This window comes from Budorcas taxicolor, chromosome 15 (genome assembly GCF_023091745.1).
Source record: "Budorcas taxicolor isolate Tak-1 chromosome 15, Takin1.1, whole genome shotgun sequence".
Classification (NCBI taxonomy): Eukaryota; Metazoa; Chordata; class Mammalia; order Artiodactyla; family Bovidae; genus Budorcas; species Budorcas taxicolor.
Window position 1 is genome coordinate 62001810 of NC_068924.1, and position 19023 is coordinate 62020832.

Sequence of the window (19023 nt, forward strand, 5' to 3'; positions counted from 1 at the left end):
AGATTATTTATTCATAGGTTCATAACGTCAGCTCTGCTACTTTATTGTATCACTTAGAGCAAGTTGTTTAACCTTTCTGAGCCTAGTTTACCCATATGTAAAATATTAGCTACCTCAAAGAGTTTTATGAAAGTGAAACTCCATAATGCATGTAAAGCAATTAATACAGTCTTAGGACAATTTTATAAGAAGAAGCTACTTTTAAAAACTGTGTATGGTTTAAAGGAAATGTGTAGTGGTGACAAGGTAATAAGGAGTCTCCCTAATTATCCCCTCTGGGCCTGCCTTGGGTATATGTGCTGCTTTATTCTTTGAAGCAGAGCCTGTGAGATCTTAGAGAAAGTAGCTGAATTTGTGTTCATAATGGTTAATTCAGCTGTTCTTTGGGGTAGTGGGAAAATTAATGTCCATTTTTCTCCACATGGCTGTCCCTTAAGTGAGCCACATTTATTATTCCACCACATGGAAGGGGCAGTTTTGCCACAAACCAGGTGACCTTGTGTGAGTGCATCTGTTTTGGACTCATTGTTCTTCTGTCTTTCCTTGGGCCAGTGTCATGGTGTCATTACCACGCTTGACAGTGTGCGTCCTCCTGCTCTTCCTTAAAGGCTTCTACATGACTTGCAGAATGTGTCAGTCCTACAAAAGACGCTTTCATTTTTGAAATACAGACATATTTCCTGGGAATGCTTGGGGAGTTATTTTCTTTCAGAGCTTTAAAAATGTTATAATCTGGTGACCATTATTTCTATAGAGAATTGGCTCCTTTGATGATAGTATGTCCCTCATACCATACATGATGGGTATGTACACAGAAGGGTACACTTATGGGTTTTTCTTTGGTTTAAGCAATTGATGTCTGTGTGTGTGTATAATTCTGCCTAGCCTTATATAAATTCCCTTTCTTCTCTATGTTTTACTGTTAAAACTTTTCAGACTTACAAATAATGTGAAAGGGTTTACAGTGAACATGCATATGCTCACTACTTGGATGCTGCAATTGAGATTTTGCTACATAGCTTTATCACAGATACTCCCTCTGTCCATTTATCATTCCATCCTTTTCTCACGAGACAGTTCAAAGTTATAGATGTCTGCACATGGTACCATTATACACTTATGCATGCTACTCATAAAATAGCTTAGTATTTATTTGTGGTTCTTTTTTTGTAAGGACTTTTTTAATATAGTATAATGCACAAATCTAAGCATTATATCCCATTGAATTTTGACAAATGCATACACATGTGTAACCCAAATTCACGTGTGTCATTCTAGAAAATTCTCTCATGTCTCTTTCCATTCATTCTCTGTCCCTCCATCTTGACTTTTCATTTTTTCACAACACATTAGTTTTTCTCTTCTAGAACTTCACGTCAGTGGAACACACCTTTTGTCTAAAGTTTATTTTACTCAAGGATTTTGTGATTTTTGGTATTTTTTCTTGTATCAGTAGATCATTTCTTTTTATTGATAGGTTTTTCTGGCACAAGAAGTTTTCCAAGCCTCCCTTATACTTTGCCTCTCAGTTTTGGAATCAGCCATTTCTCTAAGGGTCCCTACTTCCTTTTAAGTATGGGAATGGTATTTAGATGTCAAGAATTTGTTGTTTTAACAAGTAGATTCCAGGTTTTTTTTGGTGAAACTGTCTATCATTTAATTCATTCTCTTGAACAGTTTTATCATTAAGGTGCCTGTTATTATTTCAATAACTTGATAATTAGGGCTGCCTCTGTTAATTTTTCCTCTTTTTGTTTCTTTGCATTTGATTATAGTTCCTATTCGGAGAAGGCAATGGCAACCCACTCCAATACTCTTAGGCTGGTAACTTTTTGTTTGTTTGCTTGTTTCTTTAGTACTGGACCTTGTCTAACCTTAAGTGTTAGACAGCATCATTCTTGGAGAAGGCAATGGCACCCCACTCCAGTACTCTTGCCTGGAAAATCCCATGGATGGAGGAGGCTGCAGTCCATGGGGTCACTAAGAGTCGGACATGACTGAGTGACTTCACTTTCATGCATTGGAGAAGGAAATGGCAACCCACTCCAGTATTCTTGCCTGGAGAGTCCCAGGGACGGGGGAGCCTGGTGGGCTGCTGTCTATGGGGTCGCACAGAGTCAGACACCACTGAAGCGACTTAGCAGCAGCAGCAGCAGCAGCAGCAGCATCATTATTTTTGTGCTATTCCTGCTGAAAATAGATAACTTGAACCTCCTTGTGAGGAAACATTCAGTTCAGTTCAGTCGCTCAGTCGTGTCCGACTCTTTGTGACCCCATGAATGGCAGCATGCCAGGCCTCCCTGTCCATCACCAACTCCCAGACTTCACTCAAACTCACGTCCATCGAGTCAGTGATGCCATCCAGCTGTTTCATCCTCTGTCATCCCCTTCTCCTCCTGCCCCCAATCCCTCCCAGCATCAGTCTTTTCCAGTGAGTCAGCTCTTTGCATGAGGTGGCCAAAGTACTGGAGTTTCAGCTTTAGCATCATTCCTTCCAAAGAACACCCAGGACTGATCTGAACACAGATTGTGGGGCAGTCTACAAAATAACTAGTTTGTAGTCTTAAAAAATGACAATCTCATAAGGACCACAGAAATGCTGAGAAACTGTCCCAGGTAAAGGGAACTAAAGAGACATGGGTCTAGGATTTATTTTTAAAAATTGTTTATTGTGAAAGAAGGCATTATTGAGACAGTTGGCAAAATCTGAATAGTAGTATCACATTAATATTAATTTCCTTGTTTTGACAGGAATTACATGCTGTAACTATGTAAGAGACTCCCCTTGTTTTTAGGAGGTAAACACTGAATGAAGCATGTAAGGGTAAAGGGATTCAGTGTTTGCATCTTAACTGTCAAATGATTTATAAAAATCATATTTGTATGTGTATATAAAAGATAATACAAGTGCGATAAAATGCTAATGTTTAGAAATCTGGCTGAGAGTGTATAAGAATTCTTTGTATTGTATGTCAACTTAAAAAGTTATAACTGAAAAAATATGAGAAAAATAGTGATATATTTGCTGAGTTAAGTGAAATTTAAGAATTTCACCTTTAAGAAATGTGTCACTGGATTGAGAGATCGCTCGCTTGGTGAGCAGTATCTAATCTTCTGCCTGCTCATTACTGCACGGTCTTATGATTGAATAATGCATTTGCAGTAGTTCACAAAATACAGTGATCTATCTGATGATGCTGACGAACTTGGATTTTCACTGAGACTGCGTGGTCTCAGTGATGTTTTTAAGCCCTGCTACTTAGAGAACTTGGAAAGTTACTTCTGTGCTTTAGTTTCCTCATGGCTACAATGGGATAATACAGTGCCCACTTTAGAGGATTTTGTTAGAATTTAATGAGATAATGAGCATAAAACATTTAGTACAAAATCTGATTATTCAGTGGAGCTCAGTAAACATATTTTTGTTATTTTCAATATTTTTGAAAAATTGGAAATTAAATAATTTCACTAAATTTTTGTTGTCTGATTTAAACACACCATATAAATTATGAACTTCTGTTGACACCCACTGATGATACATTATAATTTTAACTATATCTCATAGTCAGATAAACTGCGAAGTTCGGGATTGTTTTGTACCCCCTTCTCATCACCTGTAGTATAGCACCAACTCAGCTCCTTGGCTTTTCTCTCTTGAAATTTATTAACAATAGTGTTCTCAGTTTTCTCTTCTGTAAAATGCAATTTTAAGATCTTGCCTACTGTGCTTGATAGGTAAAACACAAAACATGGACTTCCCTGGTGGTCCAGCAGTTAGGACTCCATGTTTCTACTGCAAGGGGCTCGGGTTCAATCCCTGGTCGGGGATTTAAGATCCCGCTGATTCCTCAAGGTGCTGCCAAAGAGTAAAAAAAACAAACAGGGAAAAAAAAAAAACCAACCCATGAAAAATAGTACTGTCTGTAAATGAAATAAATTTCTGACTCTACTTTTATAAAATATTAGCTCTTGGTCAGTCATAGGTTTGCAAATCATTGATGTGTACATCTTTTTGGATGTTGGGGTCTAAGTGATATATTTGGCATATTGGTAATGGCTATTAAATCTTTGCTGTCTGCTATCCTCTACCTCTGAGGTTTTACATTTAATATATTTTGAAGATACTTATTACTGCAGTCCTTTGTACTTGGCGCTTTGATCTGGAGCATTGTGCAGCATACTTAAAAGATTAAGTGCCCTTGCAATAAGGATATTTTTAATTGTGCTATTTTTAGCCTACGACTCAAGCTACATTTGAATGAGTGTCTATTCCAAGAGCTTGTACTTTGATTACATTTCATCATGTTATTGAATAGTTGTAGTTACAATCATGAAAGCAATCTGTGTGAATATCCAATATTCTCTAGCCTTGTTATTGCCTATAGCAACAAGTTTCTTATCATGGTAAACATTCGTGACTTCAAAAAGAAAATATTTCTAGAAGTGATTGATTGGTTCTTTTAAAACTTATTTGCCTTTCTGTCAGTGTTGAGGTTTTGTTGGTGGTTTTTCTTTTTAAAAAGCACCATTCTGCAGAATATTGAATCGAGTGCTGATTAAGCTAGAAACAAGCTACCTAATACATTTTAAGTTTTCTTTCTGTTAAAGGTCTGGTTGTACAAATGTTCTTTCATATTTTCATAAATTTTAGTTGCGTTATGATTTGAAAGATTCTTGGAGATCTTCCAGTTCCCCTGTTGTACTTAGAGGCATCCTCTCCATGGCGTCCCCTGCAGACGGTATAGAGCCTCTCAGGGCCATCTCCAGCGTTCCTCCCTCCCGAGACTGCGTTCCTAGCTTCAGAGAGTCACACTTGGAAGTTATTGCTGATAATAAAAGAAAATAAAAAACTGGCTTAACACTGATTATGTGGTCTACTTTGATGGTAGTAATGTTAGAAGAAGACATGAAATTCCTATAAAATTTAGCTGATTGACAATTTTTAAACATTAGTCTTTTATTGTATAGTGGGAGACGCTTGTTTTAGAAACCAGTGTTGTGGAAATGTGTACTTCGGTCTCGTTTCCAGGTTGATTCGTGAAAGATAACTGCTGTTAAAACTTGGGTATGTATCCTTTGCTAGATTTGTTGTGTTTGTATAAATACATGTTTATTAGTACTGGTATTTTGTAACCACTTTAGGTCTTTGCTGTCTTTTGCTAAGTATAAGACTTTGCCTGTTGAGTGCATGACGCTGTATTTATTAGTAATCACACCTACTGGATGGCCACATCTATAACACTATTGAGCTCATTCCCTAATAGCTTTTGTGAAAGATTGTTGCAGTCATCTTTTGGAACACAGCATCTGCCAAAATAAGAGCCTTATTTTAACTGAGAAGTGTCCTGCAGATATCTGTGTATTTAACATGAAAGATTATTTATGGATAAGATGAGCAAATGCTTAAAGATCAGGAAGAGGACTAAGTAAAATGTCAACTGTAGTTCTTTTCACATAAGTATATATCTCACATTTCCCAGTTAGTCTAAAAATCAAAGGTGACATGTTGAAAGAGAAAAAAGAACACATTAATGATAAGTATAGCATCTGAGTGGGAGGACTTCGAGCACGATAAAAGTCTGATAGTTTTAGTAATCTTGGAGATTGTTTATTTTAACATGCAACACTTATGGATCCTGAAGCCATAAAACCTGGCTTTGAATTCTGGCTATACTTCAAAATAGCTTTATGACCCTTAGGCAAGTTCGTTATGCTTGTGTCCGTTTCTTTGTCTGTTAAAAGGATTGGCATGACCATCAAATGGGCTAATACTTATAAAGTGCTTAGAGCAATGCCCAGTTCTTAGTGCTAAGTACCTGTTTGATGTTCAGTCAGTTCAGTTGCTCAGTCGTGTGCAACTCTTTGTGACCCCATGGACCGCAGCACGCCAGGCTTCCCTGTCCTTCACCAACTCCTGGAGTTTACTCAAACTCATGTCCATTGAGTCAGTGATGCCATCCAACCATCTCATTCTATGTCGTCCCCTTCTCCTCCCACCTTCAATCTTTCCCAGCATCAGGGTCTTTTCCACTGAGTCGGTTCTTCACATCAGGTGGCCAGAGTATTGGAGTTTCAGCTTCAGCATCAGTCCTTCCAATGAATATTCAGGACTGGTTTCCTTTAGCATGGATTTGTTGAATCTCCTTGCTGCTCAAGGGACTCTCAAGGAACTCTGAACACCACAGTTCAAAAGCATCAATTCTTCGGTGCTCAGCTTTCTTTATAATCCAACTCTCACATCCATACATGACTACTGGAAAGACCAAAGCTTTGACTAGACAGACCTTTGTTGGCAAAGTAATGTCTCTGCTTTTTCATATGCTGTCTAGGTTGGTCATAACTTTTCTTCGACGGAGCCAAGTGCCTTTTAATTTCATGGATGCAGTCACCATCTGCAGTGATTTTGGAGCCCCCAGAAATAAAATCTGTCACTGTTTCCATTGTTTCCCCATCTTTTTCCCATGAAGTGATGGGACCAGAGGCCATGATCTTAGTTTTCTGAATGTTGAGTTTTAAGCCAGCTTTTTCACCTTCCTCTTTCACCTTCATCAAGAGGCTGTTTATTTCTTCACTTTCTACCATAAGGGTGGTGTCATCTGCATATCTGAGGTTATTGATATTTCTCCCGGCAGTCTTGATTTCAGCTTGTGCTTCATCCAGCCCAGCGTTTCTCATGATGTCCTCTGCATAGAAGTTAAATAAGCAGGGTGACAATATACAGCCTTGACTTATTCCTTTCCTGATTTGGAACCATTCTGTTGTTCCATGTCCAGTTCTAACTGTTGCTTCTTGACCTGCATACAGATTTCTCAGGAGGCAGATCAGGTGGTCTGGTATTCCCATCTCTTTCAGAATTTTCCACAGTTTGTTGTGATCCACATAGTCAAAGGCGTTGGCATAGTCAGTAAAACAGAAGTAGATGTTTTTCACTTTTTCGGTGATCCAACAGATGTTGCCAATTTGATCTTTGGTTCTTCTGTCTTTTCTAAAAATCCAGCTTGAACATCTGGAAGTTCATGGTTCACGTACTGTTGAAGCCTGGCTTGAAGAATTTTGAGTATTACTTTGCTAGCGTGTGAGATGAGAGCAGTGGTGTGGTAGTCTGAGCATTCTTTGGCATTGCCATTCTTTGGGATTGAAATGATGACTGACCTTTTCCATTCCTGTGGCCACTGCTGAGTATTCCACATTTGCTGGCATATTGAGTGCAGCACTTTCACAGCATCATCTTTTAGGATTTAAAGTAGCTCAACTGGAATTCCAGCACTTCCACTAGCTTTGTTCGTGGTGACGCTTCCTAAGGCTCACTTGACTTCGCATTCCAGGATGTCTGGCTCTAGGTGAGTGATCACACCATCATGATTATCTGAGTCGTGAAGATCTTTTCTGTATAGTTCTTCTGTGTATTCTTGCCACCTCTTCTTAATACCTTCTGCTTCTGTTGCTGCTGCTGCTGCTAAGTCACTTCAGTCATGTCCGACTCTGTTTGACTCCATAGACGGCAGCCCACCAGGCTCCCTCGTCCCTGGGATTCTCCAGGCAAGAACACTGGAGTGGGTTGCCGTTTCCTTCTCCAGTGCATGAAAGTGAAAAGTGAAAGGGAAGTCGCTCAGTCGTGTCTGACTCTTAGTGACCCCATGGACTGCAGCCTACCAGGCTCCTCAGTCCATGTTAAGCCAAATAATTTCTGTCCTTTATTGTGCCCATCTTTGCATGAAATGTTCCCTTGGTATCTCTGATTTTCTTGAAGACATCTCTAGTCTTTCCCATTCTGTTGTTCTCCTCTATTTCTTTGCATTGATCACTGAGGAAGGCTTTCTTATCTCTCCTTGCTATTCTTTGGAACTCTGCATTCAAATGGGAACTTTGCATTCACCTGATGTGAAGAACTGACTCACTGGAAAAGACCCTGATGCTGGGAAAGATTGAAGGTGGGAGGAGAAGTGGACAGCAGAGAATGAGATGGTTGGATGGCATCACTGACTCAATGGACACGAGTTTAAGTAAACTTCAGGAGTTGGTGATGGACAGGGAGGCCTGGCTTGCTGTAGTCCAGGGGGTCACAAAGAGTCGGACATAACGACTGAACTGAACTGAACTGATTCAAATGGGTATATCTTTCCTTTCCTCCTTTGCCTTTCGCTTCTCTTCTTTTCATAGCTTTTTGTAAGGCCTCCTCAGACTTTCATTTGTCTTTTTGCATTTCTCTTCCTTCAGGATGGTGTTGATCACTGCCTCCTGTACAAGATCATGAAGCTCCATCCATAGTTCTTCAGGCACTCTCTATCAGATCTAATCCCTTGAATCTATTTGTCACTTCCACTGTATAATCATAAAGGATTTGATTTCGGTTATACCTGAATGGTCTAGTGGTTTTCCCTACTTTGTTCAATTAATGTCTGAATTAGGCAATAAGGAGTTTATGATCTGAGCCACAGTCAACTTCCAGTCTTGTTTTTGCTGACTGTTTTTGCTTGATGTTATTGCTGTCCTTATATGTATTTTAAAGGATTTACACTGTTTAAAGGATTTATACTGAATGAAAACTGGGTTTAGAAAATGGCAGCATAATACTTATTAAATTTGATTGTCCTAGAAAGCTAAAGACTAATCAAAAAAGGCATAGAACTATTAGAAAACATAGGTCAGTTAGTATATTCTTAGAAAGAAAATGAAGTTGTTCAGTTGTGTCTGACTTTTGCGACCCCATAGACTTAGCCTGCCAGGCTCCTCCATCCATGGGATTTTCCAGGCAAGAATACTGGAGTGGTTTGCCATTTCCATCTCCAGGCGATATTCCTAACCCAGGGATCGAACCCGGGTCTCCTGAATTGCGTGCAGACCTTTTACCTTCTGAGCCACCAGAGAATCCTAGTGTCTTCTAATTCTGTGGAAAATAAAGCTAGAACATAACTTTAGTTGAATTGTTACAAGTAACTTTGGTGTCTGTTTCTAGGTTTCCTGTTTGTTTGACTTTCTGTGTTTCTTTCAGTCACAAAATCTTATCATTGAGATGGTATAGTATAGAGAAAGGTTTTTAGAATAAGGCATTTGAAGTCTCAATTCCATCACTTTCTGGGTAACTTTTGGTACTGTATCAGTTATCTGTTTCTGGGTGACAGCTCCAAAGCTTAATTGCTTCAAAAACGATTTATTATTTCTCATGATTCTGTGGACTGACTGTACTCAGTTGAGGGGTTCTTTTGTTTTACGTGGAACATTTTGTTTACCGCATTTTTGATCTCGAAACAGAGGAACAAGGCAGAAATCTATTTTTAGAACATCTTCTTTAAGTGAGATAAAGTGTTAAAAATGATTTCTGTGATGTTGGCTGCTGTTAAAGCTCAGTAAGTTGTGTTGACTTTTATTTTATAGTCAAAACATTTCAATTGTCCCTAATGTGAAGTGGCTAGCATGTCAAGGTCTTCTTGGTTGATACCTGTTTGGCTCATGTATTTAATAAAGATATTTATAACAGAATGCTAACAGCTTCTACTGTTTGATCAAGTAATTCACTGAACAAACGGATGAGTGAATACCTACTATATGCCGGCAGTATTCTCAGTGCTGGGAATATAGAACTGAAAAGATTAAAGTTCTTTCCCTCATGGTTTTATATTCTAGTAGGGGAGGGGAAAACATAATAAGGAAGCATATCAGTTGGTGGCAGGTGCTATAGACAACAGAAAAGCAAGATAAAGGAGGAGAGGTAAATATATGCGCTGGCAGGGGCTTACCCTTCTGTTTAAGGTGGTAAAGGAAAACCTTACTATCCAGTCTTTGGACAGAAACACAAAGTAAGAATGCAGGGATCACGTCCTGCTTTCCCCTCTGACAGGAACCTTCTCCTAATAAATGTAAAGGTTTTGAGGCAGCAACTATGATTAGAAGCAGTAAGGAGGCCCGTACAGGTGGATCAGAGCAAGCAAATGGGATAATGGTAGGAAATGTTAAATAGATTTCCTGAGGGCAGAATCACGTCTGACCTTGTATAGACCATTGTGAAGAATTTGGCCTTACTGTGAGGCAGGAAGAAGCTGCTAGCAGGTTTGAGGCGAAGAGTGATGTGGTATGACCTGCGTACCAAGTGGATCACTCTGGCTGCTAAGTTGAGAGTAGATGGTAGAGGACAGGGCGGAACCAAGAACAGTTAGGAAGCTTGCAGCAAGAGATGCTGGTGGCTTGGATTGTGGTTTTAGCCATAAAGGTGGGGCAAAATGGTCAAATTCTGAATCTGTTTTGAAGATAAAGTCAATGGGATTTGCTGATAGTTGTGAAAAGTGAGGGTCAGATTTGATTCTCACACCAGTTATATGCCTGAGAAATTAGGAGGATAGAGTTGTCATTTCCTGAGATAGGGAAGGCTGGAGGAAGAGTGGGTCGGAGGGAACTGTGAAGATGTTTTGAACGTGTTCAGTTTGAGATATGTAATAATTGACAGTAAGAGATATTGAGTAGACAGTTGGATAGGGAATTCTAAAGTTGGGGGAGAGAGGTCTGGTTTAGAGAAGCACATTTGGGTTTAAGAATAAAGGTGATATTTAAAACCATGTGATTTATGAGATCACCTAAGGGAAGTGAATGTAGGTAGAGAAGACAGATATCTAAAGACAGCCTTGGGACACCCCAGAATTTAAAGGTGGTGGAAATGAGATGGAACTGGAAAGGAATCTGAGAAGGGAGTGCTGGTGAGGTAAAGAGAGCAGAGTGGTGTCCTGGCAGTCAGCTGCAGACTGTTTAATGCAGGAGAGCACAGTCAACTGTGTCAGATGCTGCAAGCCAAATAAATCAAGGATGTGGCAATGCAGGGGCTGATGGTGACTTTGACAGGACCTATTTTGGTGGAATGATGGGATAATGAAAGCCTGATTAGAGTTGAGTTCAAGACAGGGGCAGAATTGGAGGCAGCTTTTCTTAACAATGCTTTTAAGAAGGCCTGGTTTAAGAGGGAACAGAGAAACGGATGATGGCTGAAGGAGGTTATGTAAACAAGAACGTTTTTTCTTTTCTCTCAAAATGGGAGATATGGAATAGTCATGTCTTTATGTTGGGGGGTGGGGAGAGGGAGGGAGGGAAAAAGGGAGGGAGAAATTGGTGATGAGAGAGACTGGGAAATTGGTGGAATGATGTACTTCAGTGAGTGAGCATGGGTACCTTAGATAAAAGTACTGACAGATGCAAGTGGGCTAGTAGATGTGGTGGTGAGAATGTAGAAGTTTCTTTCAGATATCCCCCCACCCCCGCCAAATAAAGTTGGATGCAAGGACAACAGTCAGGAATGAGGATGGGGAGGAGGTGATGGTTTGAGAAGAGAGGAGGTGTGAATTAGGACAGTGGGAGTATGAATAAATTTGTAAATGTATATGCTGTTTTACATTTTACACAGATTCTTTTACCTAGTCGTTCAGATAATTTTCAGAGTATGCTGCATCAGTAAAACCCATTTCAAAAATGAAAATACTAAGCCTTGGGTAAATTACTTGGCGGGATTGCTAGGTATCTAAAGTGTTTAAAATCTAGCTCTCTCTAGATGATTTTCATTGTTTGGAGTCATGAATCCTTACCAGACGCAAAGATTTGTCTTCCCAGAACTTTCTGCGTAGTAGCACTATAGCAAAACATTCTTAGGAAATTTACCCTTAGATTTACCCATGACCCCATGCTCCTTTTACATTGGGTTCCCAGTAGATGGTCAAGAAGTTGTTGTTATTTTTTAGTGCCCTAGAGGCTTGAAAAAGAGGTGTAGCGCAGGATTAGCTCAATTGTAAAGCCTGCTGCGTTGAAAATCCGCAGTTTCTTTAACACTAGAACCCTTTCCCCCCTTTTGGATATATATTTCGTCAAAGGCATTTTCTTCCTGTACCAATCAGTTCTCTGAGGAAGTGATTGTTTTTGGTGTATAGCTTTTCTGCTCCGACCTTCTTCAGCCCTGGAGTACATTCTTGCTCAATAACCTGGTGAGGTGGCATGGCCTTTCCTGGTTAACTTTTCATTTTTCATATAGCTGGAAAGTGGAAACAACCCAAATGTCCATCATCTGATGAATGGATAAGTAAGTTTGGCATACCCATACAATGGAATATCATTCTGCAGTAAAAAAGAAGTGCTGGTACATGCTGCAACATGGTTGAACCCCAGATGAAAGAAGCTCGCCATAAGAGATCACATGTACCATTCCATTTGTATGATATGTCCAGAACAGGCAGAGCTGAAGAGACAAAGGAGATTTGTGGTGGTCTAAGGATGGAGAAGTTTGGAAAAAATGGGGAGTGACTGGTAATGGATAAAGGACTTCTTTTGATGGTGATGAAAATGTTCTAAAGTTGATTGGGTTAATGGTTGTATAATTCTGTGAATATACTAAAAGCCATTGGATTGTACCATTTGAACAGATAAATCGTATGGTATGTGAATTATGTCTTAATAAAACTGTTTATTTTTAGAAATACCTTCTGTGTCACCTACCTCAAGGAAGACTTTTAATTTTATTATTTTTATCTTTTTTACCATTTATTTACCTTTTCCAAGTTTGTGCTGCTTTTCTCTGGTGTCTTCGTCCTGTCAAAAGTAGAGTGAAGCATGTAGCTGTACATTTGTATATAAAGGAAATGGCAATCCACTCCAGTGTTCTTGGCCTGGAAAATCCCATGGACAGAGGAGCCTGGCAGGCTACAGTCCAGGGGGTCGCAAGAGTCGCACAGGACTTAGTGGCTACACCACCACCACCACCAGAGGTGTATCATCAAGAGAAGGCCTGATAACTGTAGTTCTCATTTTTACTGAGTGACATCCCTGACAGCGTCATCAGAATCTGGGCTTTAGTTTTGTCATTTCAGAAATTATTTGATCAGTGTCCTAGACTTAACCAGACCTGGGTTGTTCCTGTCACTAAACTCTCAAGAGACTGAAATATATCAGCTTTGTGCTAGTTTTATTAACTTTAGTGAGAAACATTAGGCAGGCTAAATAGTCAAGTTGGCCTAACTGTTGTATTTTCTGAATCTTTAAAGATAGATTAGGAGCCATATCATGGTCACCACTTTCTTGATGGCCTTGAAATCATTGCATGATCCTAGCCTAATGGCATTTGCCAGGATAACCCAGGGCATCTTTCTCTTATGCGAATACACAACTGTTCCTCAAACTTGACATACCGAGTTCCTGAACTGAGACATCCTTTTTCCCAACAGGGCTAGGCTTCTCTGCCAGTAATTGAATTTTCAACTTAAATAAAAATGAAATAAAGTAAAATGTTCAATTAATAGTCACCTTTTCTGAGTGACAGTATTTCACCATGTTCTTATTTGAACTATCTACCTGTAACATTCTTTTTGAGTTCTCTAGCAAAGACCCACAGACCATTCAAAAGTTTAGTTTACCCACTTAAAAAAAATTTTTTTTTAGCTTACCCACTTTACCTAGATTTTATATTAGTATTTCAAGGCTTCAGAAAAGTAAAAAGGACTTGGTTTTAATGAATATTGGTAAGTTTTATTAGTCACATAGCAAAAAAGGAAACATGGCATTTATGCGTAGCCTTTCTTACCGTATAACCTAAATTTTTGAATTTGTTTGTGGATTTGACACCTGCCTTCTAATTGTGTTATTATTTATAGAGTGGTAAAGTGGTTTAGTTATACTCTCTATCCAGTGGACGTGTTTAATGTGTGCCTTGCCTGTCTACAGAAGTACACATGTCTGTTCCCTGCCATATCCTTGGCACACCACTCACATTACAGATGCTCAGAAGGGAGTTAAGGTGGATAAGAAAAGAAGTGGAAGAATTTCCTTTAGGTGTAGAACACAAGGTTTATTTTGAGAGTCGTCCATAAATCAGACTTTCTGCTATGGTCATTTATATTCAAAAGTGTATTTAGCCCAGAGAAATAATTTGAGAGCCAGTTAAGATATATTCAGAAAACTAAGCTTTATTCATTACGTTACAGCTGGGTGTATTATTCTTTTGTGCGTAGTTTGATTTTTAAGGTTTACTGTATTGTAAGACTGGCTGGCTGAGCTCTGATATCTCTGGCAGTTTCATCTAGATTGTAAATGCTTGAAGGTGTTTTGACATGTGATGATACATATAGAAAATATAACATTTTGTGGTATGTTGTGGTAAACGGGAGAGAATTTGAGTATGTTTGACTCAGACTTGGTGAAGAAATGTATTGCATTTTCTTTATGATATTTATGTTTTACAAAATAAAATACAAAAGCTTAGGGGAAGATGGCTGTGGCAGCCTTGGAATTGTGCTGTTTGGATCCACTTCAAGAGAACCTGCTGTGAAGAGCGATTAACTGGCAGTCTCCACCTGTTGTGCCTGTTAGATAAGGCAGCAGTGCTGGGCAGAGGCCCATTCTTCTGGGCTGCTCCCAGCTAGTGACCAAACACACTGGGGGCCCTAGAGCTACGCTGTGCTAGTTTGATGGGGACCTACTCTAGCAGATAATTTTTGCTTACAGACTCTCCACTGACCCTGCCAAGACTCTTCTCTTAACAGCACTGCAGTCGCATAGAAGTTCTAATTCTTCCTTTGCCCCTCTTTCACAGCTGTCAGAACTGCTCGAGGTCTGAGGCTCTCTTCGCCTACTCCTGCTTCATCTCCCTCTGTATCCTTCAGAGACATTTTCTCCCCAAGAAATTTTTTGCACATCTCATCTGCTTCTCAGGATTTTAAACTGATGCAATAATACATAATGAATTTGTATAAAATTTGCAATTAAAATTCTTGTTTAAAAATGAGATATTTGAGTTTGCTTCCCTAAATATAACTTTTGAATCTTAGATTTTATGTTTGAAATGGTTTTATACAATTTGTAATCAAGATTTTTAAAAAATAAGTCTATATTCTTATCACGATCAAAGTGGCTCACTCACTAAATGGTAGCAAATGGCAGAAAGAATTCATCACTCTTTGTCCACTTGACAGAACTCTTTTCTTAATTGTTGACCAGATTTCAAGCAGTTTTTGTCTCTTTAAGTTGTATGTCCTAAATACTAATTTTGTTAGTTTTCTTGCATTACCAAATACAATGTTGAAATTTTCTACAGTAGTCCATTTCAAGTCTTGTGAATTTTTTGTATTATTTCAAAATAACCATGAAGCCCTTACACACAGCTATAGCTCTGTAAGTCTTTAGGATTCAATTTAATACATGATTAACTATTACTAGTGAATCTCATTTACTCCATACTTTTTGAAACTAGCTGCCTTTTGCTTTGAACCTTTTGAAGTATAGGTTAGTATATACTTTATAAACTCTTGTGCTCATTTCTCTCTCTTTCTGCCTAGACTTTTATTCTTCCGATGCCTAGTTCAGACCCACATTTCACACTGATGCTTTCTTTCCTTTGTGTGAATCAACCTGTGTTGGCATGGCTTATTTAAATGTTTATTGAGTGCATATTTTCTGCTATGTTCTGTGTATAAAATAGTGAACAAAAGATAAAATCTTGTGAATATGATAATAAATATTATTTAGGGTAAGCCTTTTCTTTCTGTAGTAGTTTAGCATTTGATTACGTCTGAATATAATTTACATGTATACATCTACACAGTTACAGAGTTAAGTAGTCAAAAGAGTGAAGGCTTTTTATAACTATGTTTTAAGGTTCTTTTATTCCTCTTAGTATCTCCCCATGACACTGACTTGTTTTTAACATGTACTACGGATTAAGAATCTACTGAATCTTAAATATTAATTACAGCAGAGATACTCAGGAGTAGAGTCAATAGACAGATCCCAAATCTATGGTAGCAATTTATTATCTTTTGAACTTATTTCGAACAGAACTGTAGGGAGGAGATGGAATTGTCTTTCCCATTGGGTTTAACTATTGAGTCTAGGGCTTTGGTTCTTTTGTCATATATTGGAATCAGCTGGAGAGGTTTAAAACCCACTGATGCCTTTGTCCCATCCTCAGAGTTTCTGATTTAATTGGTATGGGTGTGGCCAGCACAAAAATTGTAATGTGCAGCCAAGATTGAGAACCACTGCATTAGGAGATAATGACAATCAGCACTCTTAAGTTTAAAAAAAATTGGCAGAAGGACTTTTTAAAACTGTATTAATAAGTATACTGAGAGATCCTGGGAACAGTGTCACCCCAGTAGTAATGAGGACGCATGTTGTTCATTGAAGGAGTTCCGACTTAAGAGCATCAGAATAAGTAATTATAGTATTGAATTGTAACCCATTGAATAAAATAGGAATCCGTTATACTTACATAGGTAAATAAATGGATAAATTGAAATTGGATTCCAGCCTCAAAGTGCTTCACAAAAAACTTCATTACAAAGGGGAAAGAAGAAACTTGATAGTGAAGAAATCTATCAGATACCATGTTACCAAGTAATCAAAGTGAGCATTATCAGTAGTGCTGCCAAGGTTTGTACCACCTGATAGCATATAATGAGGAAGGAAAACCATCACTTTTAAAACATTTCTCCCAAAGATTATAACCTGGATCTAATGATAAGAAGATGTCAGACAGACCCGTACTAAGGGATATTCTACAAATAACTGGCCTGTAATATCTTATGCCAGGATCATAGAAATCAAGGAAAGACTTGAGGGATTCTTCCATATTGGAAAAGACTTAAAGAGAGATGACAGCTAAATGCAGTACATGATTCAGAATTGGGTTCTTTTGCCATGAAGGACATTATCTGTGCAATTGGCCCAACTTCAAGTCTAAGGCTTAGCTGGTGAAAATGTATCAGTATTTGTTTCCTGACTTTGATGATTGTGTTGTGATTAATGTAATCTTGTATGTAGGAAATACAAAGCATGCCATTATTTGGCAAATTACTCTCAGTAGTAGAAATGGTTTTATACAATTAGGAAAAAGTATTTATTGTACTGTTTTTATAACTTCTCTGTACCATTGAGATTGTTCAGGATAACCATGATTGTATAACTTTGGAATTAGAGAACTGTATGTGAAACTTCTCTTAGAATGTTAATTTTCTTAAGGGAAAGTCATGGAAGTAGCAACGTAATTTATCTGAGAATTGTATCTTTCATGGAATACATTTTCCAGATAATCAAAGCTCTATAAGTGCTAAAATGCTTTTTAACTGTTTTGATGTACTCTGTAGTTTTCTGCCCTTTAAGGCAGAATATGGTGAACTTGGTCTTGTCTGTTTTGGAGAACAAATAACCCAGTTTTATCATTATCTTCTGGAGTACGGCCTCGGCCTAGATCCGTGGCTGGTCTTCGGGGTTGGTCTGGTCTGGTTTGCGTCTTGCCTCTCAGCGTCTGGCTTTCAGCTCTGCTGATGTCATGGTGTGTGTATCTGATAATCTGTCAGTCTCTTTCTAGTGTGTGACTTCTGCTGTCGTCTCAAAAAACAAGATCTACGCTTTTTCTTTTATTTTTTGCTGTCATGTTAATAAAATTTAGATTAAGTAGAGATATTTTATCATCGCGGTGTTCTCATGTTGTTGTTGTTCAGTAGCTAAGTTGTGTCCAACTCTTTGTGACCCCATGGACTGTAGCCCGCCAGGCTCCTCTGTCTGTGGGATTTTCTAGGCAAGAATACTGGAGTGGGTTGCCATTTCCTTTTCCAGGGGATCTTCCCAACCCAGGGATCAAACCTGGATCTCCTGCAGGTGAATTCTTTACTGCTAAGCCACCAAGGAAGCTCCCCATTGTACTCATAGCATCCCTTTAAGTTTAATTCAGGATTATGGTTAGGTTTGAAAGAGTTCTGAAAAATGATGAATTACTGTGACTAGATGATTTTTCTCTCATTTTATGAGCTTTTCTTTGAATATAAGATGAATTGGATAATTTTACAGTCATTTTTTAAATTTTTTGAATTTCAGAGCTCCAGAGATTATATTGGGGTTGCCATTTTGTGAAGCCATAGACATGTGGTCACTGGGATGCGTGATTGCAGAATTATTCCTTGGATGGCCTCTCTACCCAGGAGCCTTGGAGTACGACCAGGTAACAGAACTGTTATGATAATCCAGTGGAGTTGGTAGAATGTATAGAAAAACAGTAGACTTATAGGAATATTTCCCCAGGCATACAATACATGTGAAGATCTTGTTAGAATAAAATAGCAAAACCAGGGATCTTATGGAATTGAAATTCAAGATCTCAAAACAGAATCTGATTTTTAAAGTGTTTTCATAAACAAAGTTGTAATTTCATAAACAAAGTTGTAATCCACGTGCCTGAAAACCAGTTTTGTAAACCTCTTGGGAGAATTTTTTTTAGTCCTAATTTTTATATTGTAGGTATATATACACAGGGCTGGACTGTGTCCATTTAAATAATAATGCTTTGCCTGGGTGACAGATTTTGGTGATGGATGCAATGTCAGCCTGTCCCAAGAAATAAAAGGCATCATAACTACTGGTCTTGAGCCAGCACCTTTTGTTGGTCTTAAATAACTCAGTTACCTGACCCCTGTTTAGTATTTTTCACTGTTTTTGATGGTGCTAAAAGTCTAGCTTAAGATTATTTGAAATGATTCTCCATAGAATCCAGGGAGTCACCTCATTACACACTTTTCATGGTGGTTTTCAGGTATATTCATTAGTCTTTCTAAGCTACTAGACAATATTGTTTGCTATTCTCTTGGTTTTTATTACCAGGATTGTCGTTTGAAGTACTTGTCTTCTTCACTTTTTGAAAGGGTTTTATAGCATGTCTCCCTTATTAGAAAGAGATATATACTCAACTCATATTTTAGTGAAAAATGTTAGTCAGCATTAACAAGTTACATAAATTTTGTTTGGCTTATATTTCTATTTAAATGATATACTGTTTAACTTTTAGATATGAAAAAATAGGAAGTAGAACATTTTAAAAGCATGCATGACATAACTAGCAAGATAGCTGATTTCTAGGGTTTAGCTTTCTTCATAAAAGGGGATATGAGAGGTAGTTAATTTAGTGACTTAAATGTTGCTGAGACTCTAAAAATCATTTAATATTAATTATTAGGTGTTATTGTTAACTTTAATCTCATCCTCTTCCAAAAACTTTCTACCCATGAAACT

The 19023-nt window shown here is 38.3% G+C and overlaps 1 protein-coding gene across 2 annotated transcripts in view; it reads left to right on the forward strand.

The window, feature by feature from the left end:
- The window catches only part of HIPK3 (homeodomain interacting protein kinase 3), an 80437-nt gene that overhangs the window by 39310 nt on the left and 22104 nt on the right, over window positions 1-19023 (forward strand). For both annotated transcript variants that reach the window (XM_052652327.1, XM_052652328.1), the window contains exon 3: window positions 17836-17959. In XM_052652327.1, coding sequence (XP_052508287.1) covers window positions 17836-17959 — 124 coding nt within the window. The remainder of the gene's footprint in view (window positions 1-17835; window positions 17960-19023) is intronic.